The sequence below is a fragment of the Bombus vosnesenskii genome, unplaced genomic scaffold, assembly GCF_011952255.1.
Source record: "Bombus vosnesenskii isolate JDL3184/JDL3185 unplaced genomic scaffold, Bvos_JDL3184-5_v1.1 scf7180000013293, whole genome shotgun sequence".
NCBI lineage: Eukaryota > Metazoa > Arthropoda > Insecta > Hymenoptera > Apidae > Bombus > Bombus vosnesenskii.
This window is the reverse complement of record NW_022882944.1, coordinates 1271582-1291986: the sequence shown is the minus strand read 5'-3', so window position 1 is coordinate 1291986 and position 20405 is coordinate 1271582. Positions and strand designations below refer to the sequence as shown.

The following is a 20405-nucleotide window of genomic DNA, read 5'->3' as shown; positions in this document are numbered from 1 at the left end:
ACGAATTATTAACACGTTTAATCAGAACAGTATCTCAGGATATAAAATACTGCTTAATACTTGTTAATATATTGCCACATATATTGTGGATTTGTTTATAAGATTGGAATTCTCGATTTGAGGATTCTTTGTATACATTAATAGCTACGTAAATAAAAAAAAAACGAAGGAGGAAACTTTAACATACTTCAGATACAAGAGAATATTTCTTTTATTTTTTTGAATATGAAGGATAAAAAACTGAAGTTTGAATTCCTAGTACATCATTATTCTTAAGAAGCATGCACATAACACTCATTGAATATAATACTACATGATTAGATTTTACAAGAAATAAAGTATAACATCTATATTATCCATTATTTTATTTTTCACTTAATACTTATCTTAATCTTATATTTATACCTATAGGTAACATTAACCGTTTGTCACAGAGGTCTTTGAAAAAACAGGGTCGAAAAATCCCGAACAGCGCGATAGCGCTTGTCTTAATCGATTGCGAAGAAAAACCAATAGCTCTCGTCATATTTGTTATTTTTATGAAATACATTTATATTATAATATACACATACTATTAGTTTATAAATATTTCAAGTTTGAAATTCAAATGGTTAAGATCACACAATGATAGATTTAATTGGAAATATATTGCATTTTTTTTAAGATATTTACAGCGTAGTTTGCCCCAATTCCATGACGAATAATTCTGTAACGTCCCGGTTCGGTTAAATCAATAATTGTTGATCCATGTCTCAAATAGTTATGCTTTTTACCAGGTTTTCTAGATTGATGAAATATTCCACCTAATTTGTTCCATAAGTTTTCAAATTCCGAAGCATATACACAACTGGGTTCATTACTTATATTAGCACTTGTTAACGCTAAAGGTCCTGCTACTTCAGCTACATGCCTTATAAATTTATGATGTGGAACTCTGATGCCTACCGTGTCATGATTAGGATTCAGAGCAGGATTTAAAGCAGGAGTTCGTTTGAGAATGATGGTATATGGTCCTGGTAATAACCAAGATAACAAACTAATTGGTACATGATCTACAATGCCCCATGTTTGTATATCTTTCAAGTTACCAACACAAATAGATAATGGTTTATCTACATCGCGTTCTTTAATTTCATAGAGTTTTTCAATGGCACTGGTGCTTGATACAAGACAAGCAAGACCATATATTGTATCCGTTGGAACTGCTATAATTTCATTTTTCTGTAATAATGCGACAGCTACTGCTATGGTTCGTTTTCCTTTGCACATCCAATGATTACCATGCCATTTTAGTGCTTCCACTTCTTTATGAGCTGAATTTACTAAAGTACTCATTGGACCCATTTCTTTTGCATACGAAATCATTCTCTTTCCGCCCAGTAAGAAATAGCACTGTATGTTCAAAATGGAAAATTTATTAATTAGTGATAGCAGTGTCTGTTCTAGAGCTAATGATACACAAATACAATGGATTACAAAAATATTTGGACACTGTAGAAAACTTTTATGTATATGATTATGTGTATGTAGAGGTTATAAAATACCTTTACTCGCGCCAGTTGTGACCACATTGAGGATTACAACATTTGTAAAATGTTGTCATAGGCTCGTCGGCAGATCTGGTTTGAATTTGCATGAAATATGCTCTAGGATTAGAGCACTTTGGACATCTTTCTTCAGTAGAGTCGACGTTTTCCCAAGCTGCGCTTCCACCTAATACATCATCAACCTCCTTTAATTTTGGATACGTACGACTGCTTACTCTTCTCACGATATTGAATATGTATGGACACGTGTTACACGCGAAACGCAATCCTGCCACAGCTTCTTCTACTCGGAGCACATTGCCACACGTTGGGCAAAACATTAACATCGTGCAAATACAGATCCAGTTGAATCATTAGAAGAGCAAACTATATTTTTCGTTGATTATTTATCTATAAATTTATGGGAATAAAACATATAACATGAAATAATGAATTCACTAAAATATATTTTCATAATACTACTTAGAAAATAAATTGTTTTACTGTTCTTTATAGGCTCTTCTCTGGACTAAATCATACTTACGCCATTACCAAACACATTCTGTATAGATTCACAAAGGATATAACCTAACAAACACGAAGATGGTATCCCGCTGAGGGTAGCCACCCACATGATAATCAAACAGCCAAAAAATTCTACCAAATGTCCAAATCGGAAAAATTGTGAATGTAAACAATTAAATAAAAAAAAAAAAAATAAAAAAAACTCTGTATAGATATTAGAACAACTATCTATGTATAATGATCAATTGCTTAATTACTATAGATAGTTGTATTTATTTTGCATAGTGGTTTCCCATATGACAGGAACGATAATTAATACTTAATTTATAATTTAAAAATATATTTTACATACATACAGATTGTACTATGGTAGTGTTGGAATTCACATGTAATCACATGTGTATACGCCTTGTGCGTCGCGACGATGAAGTATGGGTCGTTTTTGCAAATCTTTTCTTAAAGTAGTTGATTATTAATAAATTATAAAGAAATTATTACAGATTTTAAGTAACTTTATATACTTGTTTATGTGAGTGATGATTTTAATATATGTTAAATATTATTAACAAAATATTTAATATACATAAATAACTTGTGAAAAGGTAACAGAACAGAAAGAAGTGTTTTATTTACAGCTACATTCGATAAATTAGGATAATTTACACAAAAGGGCATGAAATTATTCTCTGCTCTATGTTAATTATTTTTTGTGTATACGAATAAATCTCAAAATTGTTTTGGTAAACAAATATATAAGATAATTAGGTTATAAAATATATAATCTCTCTTTACTATTTCTGTATTTTCAGTCATGAATGATTGATTCATTGTTTAAATGATTAACTATTAAAACGAATAAAATAAAGTCACGACCTTAATAATATATGTGGCACCGTCTTGAGAAGAATAAACTAGTTGTGTGAAATTTTTATCACATATATATTTCAACATGTTTCAACGGTATGCACGTAACCTATTTTAGCCGGTATTATTAAAAAATGTTGGTTTTCATGGATTAATTTAATTACGATTTTCTTTTGCCATTATAATTTTTAATATAATTTCTTTTATGTGTATTTCAGTTATAAAAATCTATGCTTAACATCAAACATACAATCAAGATATAAAAGCATACTATCAAAAGCTGAAGCAAAAGATAGAAGAAATTTGTTATTTGAAGAGGAGAAGAAAAGACAAAGAAGCACTGTGGGACGAATTGAAAAGATAGAAGTTAAATATGTATCTCCTATAGAAGACATAACACTTATTATGAACAAAAGTATATCAACCCCCACAGATTGTGCAAAACATATCTCCGAAGGTGTATCTAAAGTGTCTGCTCTCGCTATGGTTGATGGGTTACCGTGGGATATGAACAGACCTTTATTACAAAATTGTGAATTAAAGCTTTTAAATTTGCTTAGCCCAGAAAACAAAATAGTAAACGCAGCCTTTTGGCGAACTTGTTCTTTTATTTTGGGTGCTGTTATAGATATGGCCTTTAAACCAGAGATAACAGTTCACTTACACAGCTTCCCAATACCAGTCATAAAATCAGGTAGTTTTATATATGATGTGTATGTTAATTTGGTTGATTGGAAGCCTACAAATGAAGAAATGCGTGCATTATCTGCTCAATATTTAAAGCTGATAAACAAGGAATTGCCTATAGATAGGATAGAGATTTCAGAAAGTTTAGCACTTGACATGTTCCAAGATAACCCTATTAAAATGTCACAAATACCAGAAATTGCAAACAGTAACAATAATAAAATTACTTTGTATAGAATCGGTGATCATATAGATATTAGTAAAGGACCTATGATAGGAAACAGTTCATTGATAGGACGTTGTACAATTGCTGCTGTCCACCAAGTTACAGATCAGGAAAATCTGTATAGATTTCAAGGTGTAGCACTTCCTAAAGGAATTCTTTTAAACCAATATGCGTATGGCATGTTGCAGAATCGCGCTAAAAAACTGAACACTACAAAATGGTCGTTCTTATCGGAGGAAAATAACGAGGAGGCGGATACCAAAATGGTTCATAGGAACTAACCTTCTTAGTATACCAAATATATAGTGTAAATAAAAATGCATACTTTCGGTACGAATCTTCGTAATTACAATAAAACACATTTATACAAATATTAATTATTCACATATATGTAAAGTACTTTATTATACCTCTTATCAATACCTACTATTAAATGTTGTAGTTGTATATATATACGAGTATATAGCTAGTGCGTTAAAAATTAGTATAAGACGTATAATTGTATAGTATTAATGTATATATATGTATATATATACACGTTTGTGTGTGTATACAGTTGTACGTGTTTATGCGTATGTATGTTTACAGTACTTCATAGTACTAATAATACTTTAATGTACAAATTGTGATAATTCACCAATTTTAACATACCCTTGGTAGAAGAAGTGTACATACATAAGTAGTGAGGTCATAAAAATAGTCAAGCTTGAACATACATTAATTTTGAATATCAAAATAGAAATTTCTAAGGAATAAAAAATCTAAGAGAGTTAATAGAATAGTATAATATAAATAGTTAATATAAGGGAATTAATAGAATAATAGAAAATCTAAAGGGGGGATATGAAACTTAAATTAGCAACATAAGCTTATTAGGAGTATAAAATATCAAATTAGACATATGTAGCTTTTTCTTTACAGCTATAAGTTAATGTTGACTAATATAATTATTATTATGAAGTAGAAATAATTACGGATCATTAATACAATGTAATTTTAATGCAAGGTTGTAGACAAAAATTTTAAATCAATCTATAAGTAATGTTTGTAATCTGAAATTTGGGAATTTCTATTTTAAGACTTTCTCAGACTAATTATGTATCTACATTCAGCCTAAACGTATACGGTCCTATATATCTTCTATTAGATCAATCGATATGCTTATTTAATTAGTGACCTCAACTTATGTTTTAATTTATGATTTCACTATACATCTTCCACCATAAGTACACGTCGTGGACTATGCAATTCCCACACAAAATTACCAGGTAATCTATTAGCTATCGATGCTGGACACGTGACGTTCATTTGCAAGTAAAGTTGCTGATTCCTGCACACTTTCATCTCGTAAGTTTCGAACTCGTCCGATCTTAATATCGATCTAACAGCAAGTGGAGCCAGGTCTGGCGTGCATTTCAGTTCGACTTCGATTATTAAATCGAAAGACGGTGGCCTCTGGACTTGTTGTTCCGTTTCAACTGTCAAATTCGTCGTGCTTACTGTCTGCATGAATTTGCTCTCATAAGCGTATTTGTTCATATTTCCATAGTAAAAGAAACGTCCACCATATTCTCCGTATCCTGAGTAAGTGGAAGCTGGCGGAGGTCTCAACGGGAGTGTCAAAGGAATCTATAAAGAAAGAAACATGGTTAGAGTTATTTATTGATAGTTACAATGTGAATAGTATAATCAATAATGAATATTAGTAATCTATACGTTACTACTTGATACTACAAATTTGGTATTGACCGGTAAAAGGAGTGCCATTTTTCAATACGAAAGACAAACCTTATTTTATTGATGGAAAATAGGTAAAAATTATTCAATATTTACCAAGAATTTATCTTATCTTATTTACATTCGAATTTTTGGAAAACTTTTTTTCATAACAATAAAGTGAATACTCCAATAATTCGTAAAAACTACTTCAATTTATTGCTAAGAAAGATAATTTTTTAAGAGATTGACCATGAATCTATCAATATAATGTTATAATGTACAAATATTGTTGCTAAAGGAAATTGTTTGTATATATATTGTTTTATTTTTTTTTGTATATGTAAACGTCACCTGTAAGAGTAATTCGTGTTCGTAATGTGAGTTCTCGAAGAGGTGTTCGTTCACACTGCCTACTAGACGTCGTAATCGAAGATACATGAAACGTTGTTCGTCTCTCCAAGAATTCTCTTCAGCCTTTTTGGAAACATCTAGACTGGTGAACCAAGCGCGTTTCATTGTGTATTTCAATTTCATGCTGACAATTCTCCCGGTATCTCGTTTGTTACTTAATACTTTGAAAAAGAGTACTTGTCGACCTTCTACGAGACAGTCCAGAACGTCTACGATCTTGCATCCGGAAATCAGGGCCGATCTACTAATATTATTTTATCACGTGACATTTTAACACGTAAATATATATTTATTCTAAAAGATAATGTACATTAAAAAAATTGTTATATTTAAAAAAAATCTAGACATATATTAAAAGAAATAGAGAGAAGCTTTCACTGAAATTAATAACAAAGATGACAAATTTTTCAAGAAATCACTCGTATAGTTATAGATGATAAAGGTCAAATTTTAGTTAAATTTTTCTTAACTTTCCCTACAAATTTTTTCCATAACTTAATATATTACAAATGGACTGCCGAATTTAATGCATTTACGGGTGAATTTAAAGTTGCAAATATATACAAAATGCATGTAATATGCAAAAATATATAAAATGTCTAGAGTACAGTACTCTCTATGATATTTAGTATTAATACTAGATTCAATTTTCCTAATTATCTTCATAAAAATATTGCACAAATATCCTCAGTCTAATCGTCATTTTTATAATAGGTACTCTTTTACAAAGTGATTCACCTGTTCACCCTGCGTTCAGAGACTTTTTCAAAGAAGTTCATGAACCGTTTGCAGATGGCTATAAAAGAAGAGATAGTCGATTCTGCTGTACGAGGACCGATGATGGACGAATGATACTTTGAAATTTGACTAAGTAGCTCGTTCAGGTTGTCGAGCAGACTACCAGCGTAGAAACAAAGCCTTGGAAATTTTTGTTGCTTCGTTGGAGGATGTGTATACCTCCAAGTGACTGCTCGTAGCATTTTGTACTGTGCTTTAATCAGCTCTAGAGCGTCTAAAGCTTTGCTACAGGCAAATAATTCGGCGTCCGTTTTTGTAGTTTTCATGACGTTCTCGTTGCGCTTTATTATACCATCCACCTTCGCGCAAGCCATCAGAAAGGCGCCATTTAAAACTGCTGCTGCAACCGTTGAGCAGTGTCTAATACAGATAAAAGTGAGTTTGAGTTATTTTGTTTTAATAAAATAATGGATACAATTATCTTTTTTCTTTTGAGAATTTTAGAAGTTAGATTTTTTATTCTTCACGTTCATATCTCCTTAGATATCTTCTTTTTTTTGGAATATTTTATTCATAAAAAGCATGGAATATACAAAAGGTGAGAGTCGTAATTATTATTTTTAACATTATATGTTATTAATCTTAAAAATATGAGATGACATATTTTATAAAAATTTTTCTTCTGGATAATGATGCAGATAATAAAAATCTAAAATTAAAGGAGACATCGATACAAACAGTGGTATTTAAAAAATTACCTAGAAACTAAACGAACGGAAGTAGCAACATCATGAAGAGGCAGTAACCGAAGAATCATCTCCAAAACTTCCGGCGGAAGCGTGTCCAATGCATAGCCATGACAACTTTGTTCTGCTAACGGGGATATTTCTGATTCTTTCCGCGATCCCTGATATTGATCGCATCTTATAATTGGTATTTTCGGTCGCTTGTTCGCGTTCATTTAAAATTAGAACATTAAAAAAAAATATAGAGTTAAAACAAATTTTCCCTTTGATGTCGATGCTACTTTGCGCTTCTTTGTGTTCCTTCTTTTTTCTTTTACGTCGTCAGTGATCTGTTAAACAGTTAATTATATATTTTCTCGTTGCAACATTACTCTTTTTCGTTAATTAAATGTTGCCTCTGGGTAAAAATTTTATAAAACTAGGAATGTCGGACAAAACAAAACAAACGATACGTGGCTATCGTTTGTAATCGAGTTCTTCTTTCGATAATTGTATTACAATTTTCTACACAGGGTGTTTCAATCTTCGTATCCTCTAACATAGATTCCGCTTGTACAATGAAGAGGATAGCTTGGTAGTTGTGCTTATTGAAAACAACAGATGTTTCTTTTGCGATCAGTTTATTAGATTATGTACAAGTTGTACGTCATTTTAAAGTCGAGATTGTCTTTGGTTTGTGTGTCGTTCCGATAAATGAAAATTGAAAATAATATACAGATCTGTCGATCATTAGACACCGACATATAGGATAGGAACTTAAAATTACTTAAATTATATGTAATCAATTATGTACTTTATAATTAAGCGTAGCAATTTTTTTCGAGTATACAATAGTTGCAATTGTAGTTGCAGTTGTCACATTGATTGTACATCTTCGAATTTTTACAATTACATTGTAAAATAAATTGAAGAGACTAAATGAGGATTAATAAGATGTTTTCAATCTAAAGATGCCTTAAAATCTTATCTCACAATGGGCATCACTTCAAAATAATTTAACAATCTCCTTATTATAAACAAACAGCGTCAGTTCTTCATTGGTTTCGCCACTAGAAACTTTCGTAAGACTTAATTTAATTTTTCAAACCCTGTTTTCATTATTAATCCTCCAATTCATTCCATTCCATCCCGTTAATAAAATCTGGAATCTTCTAATTTGTCTTATAGCCAAACCTCATATCAGCAAGATTTTCAAGCCAAATTAAACAAAATTTCTTAAGATCCTCTATTTAAGATTTAAAATTAGAAAAATTAAAAAGTCGGCTTAAAAATTAGAAAATTACAAAACTAAAAATTATACATTTATTTATAATCATCTTCCATTATTTCAGGGCAGAACTACATTGGGGATCTTAGACAGAGAAATTAACAGGCATCAGGAGTGTGAACTTGGCCTGATCCACCGGTAATTCATCGGATGCACACGGACTGATGCTGTCCAAAAGCGTTTGAATCGCGTTCTGGTTAGTGGGGTGCTTCCTCTTAGTATGTTCCCTCCTGTGCTTCAATTCTTTAAACGTTTTCCCGCATTGTTCGCAGACATAAGGTCGTGCTGCTTCGTGAGATCTCATGTGACCTTCGTAGTGACTCTTTCTGACAAATTTCTTGCCACACTGACCGCAGTCGAATTGAAAACGGCCTTCGTGAGCCGCCACGTGGGAGCTCAATGTCCATTTGGTCTTGAAAGTCTTGGAACAGTAGTCACATCTTATCTTGGATGCTGTATTCGAATTATTTTTCACTGGTTGCGCAATTCTTCGAGGATTCTTATTCAGAAGCAACATCTCTTCAAGCAAGAAGTCGTCTTCTTTTTCTGGTTGTTGTCCCCTTTCACTCTTTTCTAACACTGTTTGAGCTTCCAACATGTTTGCTGTGTGTTGCTTCATATGCTCTTGTAATTCCTCCTCATCCCGGGAACATGTTCCACACAGAGCACACACATTCTTACCCAGAACCTGTTAGATATTGATGATATAAATGTCAAAGATGGATCTGGTGTAATATACATACATATATTAAAAGATAAGGTTGTCTAGGTAATGAGCTAATTGATCTATTAGTCGATAAAGCTAGATGGATAAGCAGTATTAGGGAAGTAGACAAATATGAACTAGACTTGTTCTGAGATCTGGAAGCTATTTGGTTCCGTTGGGATATTGCTAATTGTATTATGTAAAGGAATCTAAGTGATTACTAAAAACTGTTGTATTCATTATTTTATTGAAAATATTTCTAAACGAGAACTCTTCCATAAACCTGTATGTTGGCATCTACCTTGTCAGAATAGCAAATGACGTTATCCAAAAGGAGAGTCTGATTAATTTGTAGAAATTGTCATTTATTATTATTTCATTATTATTAGGAATATTCGTAATTACAAAATTAGGAATGAACCTGTATGCTGCAGTCTATTTCGTTGGAGTAACAAATTTAAGAAGTAGAGAATCTAATTAATTATTAGAAATTACTAACATACCTTTTCATGGGAGCTCATGTGAGCTCTGAGCTTAATCTCACTAGTGTACTTCTTCTTGCAATGCAAACAAGAATAAGATTTACTCTCGCGTGATTCATCATTCCAAACCATATGTTGTCTATCAATTATTCCATTTGCTATATTCTCGTTACTTTCCTTCCCATTTTGTTTGCCGACCATAGTGTAATTTTCATAATCGTGCAGCTTTTCTTTTCTCATTTCGTGACGAGCAATGTGTCGTTTCAGGTCGTGTGCCCTCGAGAAGGCTCTCCCATACCTGGTGCAGCCAGGATAAGGACATCCTTTGGTTTTATCGTTTCTTAGCCGAGAGTGAACATTATTGGACGACTGTTTGCCATCCTTGGTGTAATCTTTGCAAGATTTTTCAATTTTCTGACTGGTAACTGTGGCCAACTGAGCTGATAATGGAATTACAATAGAGATGGTTTCATTGGTTCCTGGATTCACTATGGGACCAACATGTATGGCTGGAGGCGTCGCCAGGGATATACCATTTTCATTAGTTTTACTCATCATGATCCTCAGTAAAATTTCCCAGTTCTTGAATACTAAGAAAGACAAGAGAAAAAAAGGGAACATTAATAGCTTGTTTTGTGTCATAGGAATTTCAATTGTAGGTCATTGGAGAAAACATGATAACATGGGATTGATCGATAACTTAATAAATTTGGAAGTATTCCCTTATAAAAAATAGCAGATGCGATATATTATGCTCTTCTCTTGTAATCTTTAATTATTACGAGAATCGTTTTTTGAGAGAGGAATGAAATGGAGTGAATAGAGAATTTAATCCTATGTTCATATTCAATATTCAACGAATCAATATCGTAAAAACCTAGTCCTATGGAAACTCGAGAAAGCGTGAAACCGATAGTAAAAGACAAGTACTTGTGTTCTTCTGTTTTTAATTTGTATATGCAACTCAATGTAATTTAGATGTAGTATTTATATCATCGAATCATGCATGTACAGGGAGTTCCAATAATGATTACATTTTAACATCTTCGCTATAAAATAAGGAGCAAAAAGAAGAAAAATATTCTGATATTTTACAATGTAGATGACTTCTTGAACAACTTTAGGAAATTTATATCTATGGAGATCGTTTATAGCTTCCATAAACAGGTAAATGAAGCCTTGTGAAAAAGTATTCTAAATTCCCAGTAAATAATTTTGTTTTAGAATTTTCAGTTTATCAAGAAATTTTGACGTATGGCCATAAACTAATTTTATTAAATAACTAAACAATTTTGCTTGAATGTTTCCAGTTTGCCAAGAAATTTTGACGAATAGCCATAATTATTGAACCACCCTGTAGATGCATTATTCGCCATGGAAAGGTCTACTTCTCCAAATGAACTTTCCCTCGAACAATAGTATCGAACAAAGGTAGCATAACAAAATCAGTAGCCATCTTGAATCGAGCAAATTCACCCTCTGTATTCCGAATGAAAGAAATTCGCAGTTACAAGTGACATTACATTACATTCATTTGCATTTCAGGGGACTACGAAACAGTTCTGGAAACGGGTTTTTACTTGGTTTGCAACCTTGCTCCGCTTTGATTCTTCGATCGCCTCCCTCTTTTATTCGACACGTCAGAGGCTGCCTCAATGATTCATCCACCTCACGCCTCTTCTACCCTCCCCTTGGAAAGGGCGAGTCGACACGCGACATCACGTATCATTTCCTTATCCACAAGTATTCAACGATAATTTCATTCACTGTTAAATAATTTTTATTATTTATACATGTACCTATATGTAGAAGTTCATATACAGTGGTTGTAAGAAGTATTTATACGTCATTAATATATATTATAGTATATAATAAATAAATACTATTATACTATATATTATAATATTTATTATGGTATTAAATATTTAGTATTTATCGCAGCATTCACATGCTAATTAATTAGGCCCAAGTACGTTAAATCTCGTATTATTCAGTATTCTTTTCACATGACTATAAAAATTTGATACCATGAAAACGAAACGCATAGAATGTGGTAAAAAGACGCTTCGTTAGAAAATAAGGGTATGTTCAAATAATTTTTGCAGCCACTATATATATTCATGTATATATCTATTTCACGTTATCACATATTTTTGTGTACGACGAATAAGCCGCGCAATTAATGATTCTTTCCTTTCCAGACTTTCTCGAGCAATTCGTTTTCTTAACAAGCACCCCACCCGGGTTTGCACCGGGTAAAAACGAACGACAATTTTTCGCGGATCGAAAGGAATTCTGACGAGAGACGAGGTTTCTCCCTTTCTCTCCTTATCCACCTCTCTTCACTACCACGAGAGCCTCTCTATACCTTGTGTACAACTCACACGATCTTTGTGAACACGCGCGCGGTCGTGTGTTGCCGTGCGTTACAACGTGGATGACTCCTCCACGGCGTGGATGAAACGACTCACTCGACTTGCTCACTTTCCTCGCCGCGATGAAAGTGTGCTACTACTGATCAGGAACGCGCACTCTCCCTGTTCGTTTCACGGACGCGGTACCTCGCGCATGTCAACGTCTGTCTTGTTGATATATTATAGCTCGATGAGAGTATTGTCGTGATGTTATGCTGTTCTGTAGATTTTCTTCCTTTTTTTCTTTTTCGTTCTGTTTTATTGGTAATTTCTTGTTAATATTTGTTTTAGGGAAAAGGGGTGAATGATTAGGGAGGAAGAGGGTTTCAGTTTCATTAGATTTAAATTGAGTTAAATGTAAATTAGATTTAATTTAGATTGGAATTGTTTTGTAGACAGATAGAGGACGTTCGTATATTTATGGGAAATTTGTAGATGCTGGAATATACAGAATGTACATAATATATGAAAATCCACATGTTGGACGAAAGTATTGTCATAACGTTACGCTGCAAGTTCTATAGATCTTCTTTCTTTTTTAGTTGTTTCTTTATTGGCGATTTGCCGTTAACTTTTATTTTAGGAAGGAATAGCGTTTGGATCAGATTTGAATTAAATTAAGTCAGGTATAAATTTGGTTTAATTTAGATTTCAATTGAATTATAACTAGATTATGGATACCTTGGTATTTATGGAAAATTTGAGGATGTTAGAAAATACGGAATATATTGATACATACATAACAGGCAAAAATGTTTTGAGGAGGGTGGCTGAATGACTAAAAGAGAAGCTAATTTTTTAAAAGGATGCATTAGTCTTTATTCCGAATACCATGATTTTTATTGATTCTTTATACTCTATCTTTTTATATAGTCATAATTAAAAATTTTATACGAATGTAAATTCATTTTTAATTATGAATTTATAGAGATAAATTTTACATCTATGAATACAACTTCTAGAAGAACTCTTAGATTTGCAAAATCCATCGAGTCATATAATACAATGGGAACGTTACTAAACTGCTTCATATCAAATGACACACCTTCTCAACTTCCCCTGAGATCACATATACCGAGCTTAATCAGCTAATGGCGCGGTTGAAAATAATTACTCTCGAATGGGTAATTTGGATCAAAAAATGATATTACATTACGTATGTGAAACGACTCGTCATCTTTAAACATTTTTAAAAGTCAAAAATATTATAAAGGGGAAAAATCAGCTTTATTATGTTCGTAATAGTAACGTGTGCAAATGATATACCTACATTAACGAGAAAATTTCATGAAATGAAATGTACGATTTAATTAAACGCCTGTTAAACACGGACACGTGCACTGACAACAACATCTGCGCTATCACATTATATTAGGCACCTAATGTAATTATGTAGTAGCTACTAATCAACGCAAGTGTGACGGACACGAAAGGTCTAATCTATTAGGTAAACTGAATTTCATCCACGCTTAGTGATCATTGCATTCTTCTTACTTTTTTAAACATATTTTATCATAACTTTACTTTAAAGATCTGCTGTTCTAATCACTGGATATTAATACAGGGTGATCTAGAGTTTAATAGCCGAATTTTACATAGGTCATTTAAAGTTCCATTGACATATTATAATAAAAGTACGAAATACACAGAGAATGCGATTTTTGCCACCAATTTTACGTGATTGCTTATAACAAAATTTGACTGTTAAATACCGGAATATACTGTATATTTTCTTATATTTTGCAATATGCATTTTTGCATATGCATATGTTGCATATGTTATATGCATTTTTAAATGAATGCATTTCACATTAATGCGTGAAGAGTTGCAGTCTAGTAATTTTATTTTGTAGTAAGTTAGAAGATAGCACATGCATAGAATAATAGTGTTTACAGAACTTGTTCTAAATTATTTATTGTTGCTGATGGAGAAGTTTGTTTCTTGCAGTTTCCTTCAATCTGGAGTATGGCGAGGCTTTTATACTTGATGCTAAAATGCTCGTATACGTCTAAGTAGATTTATTGAATATGGAAATTTTTATATTGACAAGATCTCTTTTTCAATCTGTTAACCATATCCTTTAAATAGAAACTTTCACAATCGTCGAATTTGAAATAAAAAATGAATAAATTTCTATCGAGTCGGTTTCAGTTCTTGCAAATGTAAATATAATATGAGTCATTTTTAAATAATCTGATTGACGAACTAACTCATGTTTCTTGGTTGGTAACTCGTGATTTTATACAGGATATTTTGTAGCCTATTAGTACTGTTCTTCCTTTCTAAAGATCATCTGATTTACCATAGATCTACTGTAATAAAAATTATTATTCTTGCGCGGAAAATATTTTGAATTATATTTAGTAACATATTTCGATAAACGTGATAGGGTGAGATAGTATGAAATATAGGTACATATAGGATAATATATGTATACATATATGCATAAAATGCATACAGTGCGAGGTGGTTGTAACGTGTAGGTTTATTTAATAAAATAACGAGTGGATGAATTTGTAATAGTCAGATATATTAAAATAAGTACAACTACTAGTACAAAGTAACCGTCTGTTGTCCAATGCTGCTATACCAATCGAAGAAATGATAATAATACTATTGTCGTAGGTAGCACGTTCATACATCTATATTAACGGATGTTACCACGAAAAGTCAAGTCAAGTTAAAAAGTTAAGTTGTAACTTAAAACAACGTTGATATTCAAAGGTACGATAATATGAGTCTCTCCTTTGAAACTTTTTCTACGGCCATGTGCCACTACAAGTATAATATAGATAATATAGATAATACAATATCAGAGATATAATATGTATAGATAGCATGCATGCAGAATACTATAGATAACATACAAAACAGAATATTATAAATAATATAGATAATGGAGCATAGCATAAATAGAACAGACGTAGAAACGCTGACTATAAAATTGCTAAATCCTCAATGTTTCAGGGTTTAACGTTTTAACATTTTAGCATTAATAGATTTAACATTGAGAAATATTGTGTCGTTGACTTGTCATTACAATCCATTTATTTGTAAAACGTTACATAGCATTGCACGTTTTTATTGTCAAGCATTTTTTATTTAAATAATATTCTTCGAAAACCGAAAAATTATAATATACAAGCCATACGTATGGCTCCAAATAAATCGATAAACACTCGACACTAGAACACACAGTGCATAATAACGACAGAAACATAGTGGATAGACGGTGTAAACGAAACTTGATCAGAGCATGCTTTGGTATGCTAAGTGGTACGTATTAAGCTAATTAATGGATGCATCTCGGCATAATTTGTGTGTTCAGAGTCTCTTAGTTACCACGGTGTACGCGGTTCCTGTGACTGATCGATACTTCTAATTTCATCGGTTGAAGAGGGGCAGAGAGGAAATGGGTGGAAAGGGAGAGGAGAGACTAGGAGGTGGAGATGCAATCGCTTTGGTTGTCATACGCACAATCACGAGGTTGCGTAACATTGAATCTACGATGTTCGAAAAGAGTGAAGCAACTTCGGATTTTCTCCCCTTATGAGAGTCATATAAATGCAGATGTGGTCGTATTTCCGGTATAGAAACATCGGTATCATTTCGAAGTATACATACAGCAGCTCACAAAAGTATCTGAACACTTGCAGAAACCTTTTAGCAAAATATAGAGGGTGTCTCGGTAATAATGGTACAATTGACAAGGAACCGACCCTCTATTTGTTTTTAAATTAATAACAATCAACTGTTTTATTAAAAATTGTACTTCGCCCCATAAAATATTCAACACTAACATGTTGCATATACACGATCTAACATACAGGACATATGTGTAATCTGTAAAATCTGTACATATCTGTAAAAATATAAATTAAAGATTATTTATATTTTCTGTCATATATGAAATTATTGCGCAAAGTGAAAATGGTCGTTGCACGAGAATCAGATAATTGATCGTTGCATATAGATATTTATTCCTTGCCGATTGTACCATAACTACTAGGCTCATTGCATCGCTAAGGAGATTTCAAAGAGTTTCACACAACACACGTCATACATTTATACTTATATAGAATATATCATAAAATAATAAAAAAATAGATAATACGTTATAATATACTTGTAAAAGTTTTCTACAAATGCTAAAATACTTTCATGAGCCACTGTATATTATAATGTACGTTGGCGGGCATAGGAAGATACCTTAGCCCCTGGCGAATGGCTTTTCTTTGGAACTTACCAGCGCAGTGGGTGCGCTTTCATTTCCATAACACGTGAATGTATATGTATATGCTTGGTCTTATTTCCTATTGAAATCGAGGTTTTATGGTTTTCAGATGCAGCGTGTTCTATTCGTATATAGATTTTGCGATTGTTTCCAAATTATGGTAAATTTGTGTGGATAAGATACGTATAATAAGTAGAGCAATACATTGTACCTTTTTTTTTATTAAAAATTATTTGTACTAAAAACTACACAGGAGAGCGTATATGCATATGTACAATGGTCTATTCGAATAATATTTACATAAATATTATCTACATTTCAAGGTACACGTGAATTAATATACTGATCAAAATTATAAAAATTGCGTATCATCGTCATTGTTCATAGTATTTCTTATCCATTTTACGTAATACTGTATCCTAGTATACACATCAGGATATCCTGGTCTAGCACATCCTGATCCAAAAGAAGTGACGCCTGCCAATTGCCATACTCCGTCTGCGCGACGGCATTGTAATGGTCCTCCAGAATCACCCTAAGAGATGTTACTATTTTATCATTTAAAACATTACTTATAAATGTATATATGTATATTTATATTGCTAAAAACATTTACGACACTAATTACTGAAAATATTGTTAAAATATTCGAATCAAATTTTAATAATCTTGAAACGTAGAAATGTGTACCACAATATTTTTATCTTGTAACTCAAAATATTGCTTAATATCATATATATATGTATATTCAAAAATTTTTAAAAAGATTTATAACTAATTGTCGAAAATATTTTTTAGGTGTGCGAATGTAATACCGAATATCCTTAAAAGGGAAAAATATTTATTATAAAGCATAGTAAATGCTTCAGAAGGCGTATTAAAATCGAATTATGATGAGTATGGAGAGATTTTAATGTTAATTTCACATTGGTATAAATAGCAATTTTATAAGTAAAGGAATTGACGTGATTCATCTGGATAGAGCGTTGTCATAGAAAGCCAGATTGCATTATCCAGAAAATGCAAGGATTCCAATCTACTTAAGTGTATTTTGATGATCGGTGGTGGATATCTTATGTAACGACGAAAGTAATAACTCTAAATTTCATGAAACGAAACGATGAAAATGTTTTAGAATTTGGATAAAAAGAATTGCTTTTGAAATGATAAGATTAGAACAATGTTACTCGTATGCAGCATAATATGATATAATAATATCAAGCATTCCAGCTTACATTTTTACTCGGCAGGAATTTAGTTAATATAATATAGAAATTGATTATTTACCACGCAGCTTCCGGTCGAGCCATCAGTGTGACCAGCACAGAGATGACCGCTTCGAAGCGATACCGATTTCCCATAAGCTTTCATGCATTTTTCAAGATCTAGCAATGGCACTGAGGCTTCTAATAATGCAGTGGAAAGTGACTGAGAAGGTCCGTATCGACCCCAGCCAGAAGCGACGCATTGTCTATTCGCAAGCTCCTCTTCCGGCTCCGGTAAACATATCGTTCGTACTACTTTGGACAAAGGAGCTGGTCTAGCTAACTTCATCAGCGCTAAGAGAAAATTGAATATCCTAAATTTTAGTAATTTTAACACAAACTATCGTAGTTACCTAGCTTCTTATCAAGCCAACGATACCACTTTAGGGTTAAAATCGTTTATTTACCAATATCGTGTAAGTAATTGTTGAATCTCTCATGGAGGATCACTCGTTCAACAGGTAGTCTTGCCGAGCCTCGTCCACCGGAGTCTAATTCCCATTCCCCGACCACCGCCGTCCACAGTGCACCAATCGGTAAATTGAAAACCTCGCTGTAAGTAAATATCCAGTCAGCTTATAAATCGATGGTGATCAAAATATGTATATTTATATTTAATTAATCTTTACACGTACGGATAAATTTCATTGGCTAACAATATTGTATATTTGTCTAATAATGTAATAAATCTTTTTTTTTTTTAGACACTCTATATAGTGATAAGCTGGAAGCTCGTCGCTAAGTTCGTATAGATTCAATGAAAAGTGAAACCCACTTATGAATGCAATGAGCAGCTGTGACGACCCAAGTGGGTTCAATGAGAACGCCGCCGCACCAGTGACCGATAAATCCCAATTTTGGGTGGAGAAGCTGTAGAGACACCTGCCAGGGCCAAGAGCCTCGTTTACTCGGTTTCCCGTTAAATATTCGACCCGTTGTACTCCCGACGTTCTTTTGCTTGTCCACAGTAGAAGAAGTGACGTTTTTCACCGACAGAATCGCACGTGGCTGCCTATGCGATGCTGAAGGACATCCGCAAGCTGTTATTCAAAAACTCAAGTTTCCCACCTCGTTGACTTTCACTGGTAGTCAACTAATATCAATTAAACACGTAATATATTCAATGGTTTGACGAAACGGTTATTTGTAGATTGCAAATTTTTACGAAATCACGCGAAATTTAAAGATTTAAAAGTATACAAAATGCATATAATAGTTCTATGATATATGTATAACAGTCCCCCTATAAATTCTATTTCTAATTCTAATTCAGTTTAGTTACAGAAATAAGACCTAGATGGAGATCTGTGTCACTCACTAAATATTATTAGTGCTTTTATTTTAGCATATTAAATGCATCCTGCAGACTTTTCCATTTCTCCATTTCTCATAAAGGTACAAACAATCTATTTATTATATGAATAGAAATTGCATTGAAATGTTTAATGGCTATCAAACTTGAAAAATAAAAATGATCTTCCTTAAAAAGTTAAAAGACATACAATATTTTAAAAATATCTAAAAATACATTATAAACAATATTGAAAAAATACAGGATAAGTGTTATAGAAACGGTAGCTTAACATTATGTTATACTTACAGAAATGATCTTCCTGAACGATCCTCAGGATCGTGCAGTCGATCTCCGCAAGAATGAAAAGAAGTATCGCCAGCCCACCGCGAAGATTCATTTCCAGTAAGGGAAGCACACCATGTATACAACTATCTTCTTCAACCCCGTACACTTTATTGTCTCATACTCTTCATATTGAATTATAACCATATACACTTTGAACTTTACTATTTTATCGATAATGAATTTTCTTGATATACCTTTCAATGTTTTAAGTCTCACAATGTACACAAATCAATTTTTTTACTATCAGTTAATTAATTTCTATCATCTTTCAGATAACATCACAATGATATTAAAAAGACACACATAATCGAAGAAAATAAAGTAAACGAATAAAAGATACTTTAACAAAGATATGCAGAAAAGTTTACAACTTTTAACAAAGACGATAGAGGCAAGTGACGAGAGTACGACTAGGTAATCCTTGTTGCGGATCGTTCACTAGAACGAGTAAATCCTTCGAAGGAACTTACTTAGAAGAAAGTGATCGTTGACGATTCCCATCGAAGAAGGGGAATATGCATACTTGCGATCACGACGAACCAGTGGAAACTGGCAGCTCTTAAACAGACGAATATCGCTCTCACTAACGAAAGTTACCTCTTTGCCATCACTGTCTTTCTTCCTCGCTCTTTTCATACCAATTAGAAACGTTCATTTTTCTTAGATACGATTATGAATCACGTGTCTTCGCAAACGCGTGCAGTAAGATCCTTCTATCAATGAATCCTTTTTTTATTATTGGCTATTTAACTCCCAATTAACTCGCATGTTACACACTTCCTTTAGAATAGAATCAAATCTTCTTCGTTGATTTTCAGATAGGAATTTTAAAGACTATTTCTTTGAGAAAGAAAAATCTTCATGGGAAAAAGAAAGTTGATCACTACGTTGAGTTTAAAGAGACTTAAGATATTGTTTCAGCTCTGCTAATGAGATAGTGAATGTAATTCATACT

The 20405-nt window shown here is 32.6% G+C and overlaps 6 protein-coding genes and 2 long non-coding RNA genes across 16 annotated transcripts; 3 read left to right on the top strand and 5 right to left on the bottom strand.

Moving 5' to 3' along the window:
• Positions 1-3: 3 nt before the first annotated feature.
• LOC117232692 (yrdC domain-containing protein, mitochondrial) lies at positions 4-1630 on the bottom strand. Its single transcript, XM_033492228.1, has 2 exons — positions 1545-1630; positions 4-1392 (listed from the first exon to the last, which is right to left on the bottom strand). Exons 1-2 carry the CDS (start codon positions 1569-1571, stop codon positions 634-636), a joined length of 786 nt encoding a protein of 261 aa, XP_033348119.1. The 5' UTR covers positions 1572-1630; the 3' UTR covers positions 4-633.
• On the bottom strand, positions 1231-2108 carry LOC117232693 (DNA-directed RNA polymerase III subunit RPC10). 4 transcript variants are annotated; one of them, XM_033492232.1, is made up of 3 exons: positions 2071-2108; positions 1545-1937; positions 1231-1392 (listed from the first exon to the last, which is right to left on the bottom strand). In XM_033492232.1, exon 2 carries the CDS (start codon positions 1871-1873, stop codon positions 1547-1549), a length of 327 nt encoding a protein of 108 aa, XP_033348123.1. In that variant the 5' UTR covers positions 1874-1937; positions 2071-2108; the 3' UTR covers positions 1231-1392; positions 1545-1546. The 4 variants fall into 4 exon arrangements, with proteins under 4 accessions (XP_033348123.1, XP_033348121.1, XP_033348122.1 ...); XM_033492230.1 differs by lacking the exon at positions 2071-2108 and adding an exon at positions 2012-2064 and having other exon boundaries at positions 1545-1894; XM_033492231.1 differs by lacking the exon at positions 2071-2108 and adding an exon at positions 2031-2051.
• A 381-nt stretch (positions 2109-2489) lies between these two features.
• LOC117232691 (39S ribosomal protein L39, mitochondrial) lies at positions 2490-4216 on the top strand. Of its 2 annotated transcripts, none has more exons than XM_033492227.1 (3): positions 2490-2580; positions 2861-3011; positions 3134-4216. In XM_033492227.1, exons 2-3 carry the CDS (start codon positions 3001-3003, stop codon positions 4107-4109), a joined length of 987 nt encoding a protein of 328 aa, XP_033348118.1. In that variant the 5' UTR covers positions 2490-2580; positions 2861-3000; the 3' UTR covers positions 4110-4216. The 2 variants fall into 2 exon arrangements, with proteins under 2 accessions (XP_033348118.1, XP_033348117.1); XM_033492226.1 differs by lacking the exon at positions 2490-2580 and adding an exon at positions 2612-2653.
• Positions 4217-4655: 439 nt separating this feature from the next.
• LOC117232688 lies at positions 4656-7944 on the bottom strand. Its single transcript, XM_033492220.1, has 4 exons — positions 7455-7944; positions 6697-7116; positions 5899-6199; positions 4656-5457 (listed from the first exon to the last, which is right to left on the bottom strand). Exons 1-4 carry the CDS (start codon positions 7655-7657, stop codon positions 5035-5037), a joined length of 1347 nt encoding a protein of 448 aa, XP_033348111.1. The 5' UTR covers positions 7658-7944; the 3' UTR covers positions 4656-5034.
• An 835-nt stretch (positions 7945-8779) lies between these two features.
• LOC117232689 (zinc finger protein 431-like) lies at positions 8780-12424 on the bottom strand. 5 transcript variants are annotated; one of them, XM_033492223.1, is made up of 4 exons: positions 12266-12424; positions 11490-11663; positions 9919-10487; positions 8780-9397 (listed from the first exon to the last, which is right to left on the bottom strand). In XM_033492223.1, exons 3-4 carry the CDS (start codon positions 10453-10455, stop codon positions 8795-8797), a joined length of 1140 nt encoding a protein of 379 aa, XP_033348114.1. In that variant the 5' UTR covers positions 10456-10487; positions 11490-11663; positions 12266-12424; the 3' UTR covers positions 8780-8794. The 5 variants fall into 5 exon arrangements, with proteins under 5 accessions (XP_033348114.1, XP_033348112.1, XP_033348116.1 ...); XM_033492221.1 differs by having other exon boundaries at positions 11478-11663; positions 12266-12423; XM_033492225.1 differs by lacking the exon at positions 11490-11663.
• On the top strand, positions 11146-11792 carry LOC117232694. The gene is made up of 2 exons (XR_004493171.1): positions 11146-11328; positions 11443-11792. It is a non-coding gene; the product is annotated as an uncharacterized LOC117232694 (long non-coding RNA).
• A 4374-nt stretch (positions 12425-16798) lies between the features above and the next one.
• LOC117232829 (chymotrypsin-like elastase family member 2A) lies at positions 16799-19760 on the bottom strand. Its single transcript, XM_033492516.1, has 5 exons — positions 19412-19760; positions 18587-18851; positions 18219-18364; positions 17834-18105; positions 16799-17081 (listed from the first exon to the last, which is right to left on the bottom strand). Exons 1-5 carry the CDS (start codon positions 19500-19502, stop codon positions 16899-16901), a joined length of 957 nt encoding a protein of 318 aa, XP_033348407.1. The 5' UTR covers positions 19503-19760; the 3' UTR covers positions 16799-16898.
• LOC117232830 lies at positions 19157-19765 on the top strand. Its single transcript, XR_004493194.1, has 3 exons — positions 19157-19206; positions 19414-19507; positions 19723-19765. It is a non-coding gene; the product is annotated as an uncharacterized LOC117232830 (long non-coding RNA).
• The last annotated feature ends 640 nt before the right edge of the window (positions 19766-20405 follow it).

Bases quoted from the DNA above. Each gene is read 5' to 3' on its own strand.
- LOC117232692 (XM_033492228.1), bottom strand. From the start codon at position 1,571: ATGTGGTCACAACTGGCGCGAGTAAAG. The intron at 1,393-1,544 runs GTATTTTATAAC...TTGAACATACAG, and splicing joins CACAACTGGCGCGAGTAAAG to TGCTATTTCTTACTGGGCGG.
- LOC117232693 (XM_033492232.1), bottom strand. From the start codon at position 1,873: ATGTTAATGTTTTGCCCAACGTGTGGCAATGTGCTCCGAGTAGAAGAA.
- LOC117232688 (XM_033492220.1), bottom strand. From the start codon at position 7,657: ATGAACGCGAACAAGCGACCGAAAATACCAATTATAAGATGCGATCAA. The intron at 7,117-7,454 runs GTAATTTTTTAA...TATCTGTATTAG, and splicing joins TCCGTTCGTTTAGTTTCTAG to ACACTGCTCAACGGTTGCAG. The intron at 6,200-6,696 runs GTGAATCACTTT...TAATATTAGTAG, and splicing joins TCTGAACGCAGGGTGAACAG to ATCGGCCCTGATTTCCGGAT.
- LOC117232689 (XM_033492223.1), bottom strand. From the start codon at position 10,455: ATGATGAGTAAAACTAATGAAAATGGTATATCCCTGGCGACGCCTCCA. The intron at 9,398-9,918 runs GTATGTTAGTAA...AATATCTAACAG, and splicing joins ACATGAGCTCCCATGAAAAG to GTTCTGGGTAAGAATGTGTG.
- LOC117232829 (XM_033492516.1), bottom strand. From the start codon at position 19,502: ATGAATCTTCGCGGTGGGCTGGCGATACTTCTTTTCATTCTTGCGGAG. The intron at 18,852-19,411 runs GTAAGTATAACA...TTTGAATAACAG, and splicing joins CGTTCAGGAAGATCATTTCT to CTTGCGGATGTCCTTCAGCA. The intron at 17,082-17,833 runs GTAAATAATCAA...AACATCTCTTAG, and splicing joins GCTCGACCGGAAGCTGCGTG to GGTGATTCTGGAGGACCATT.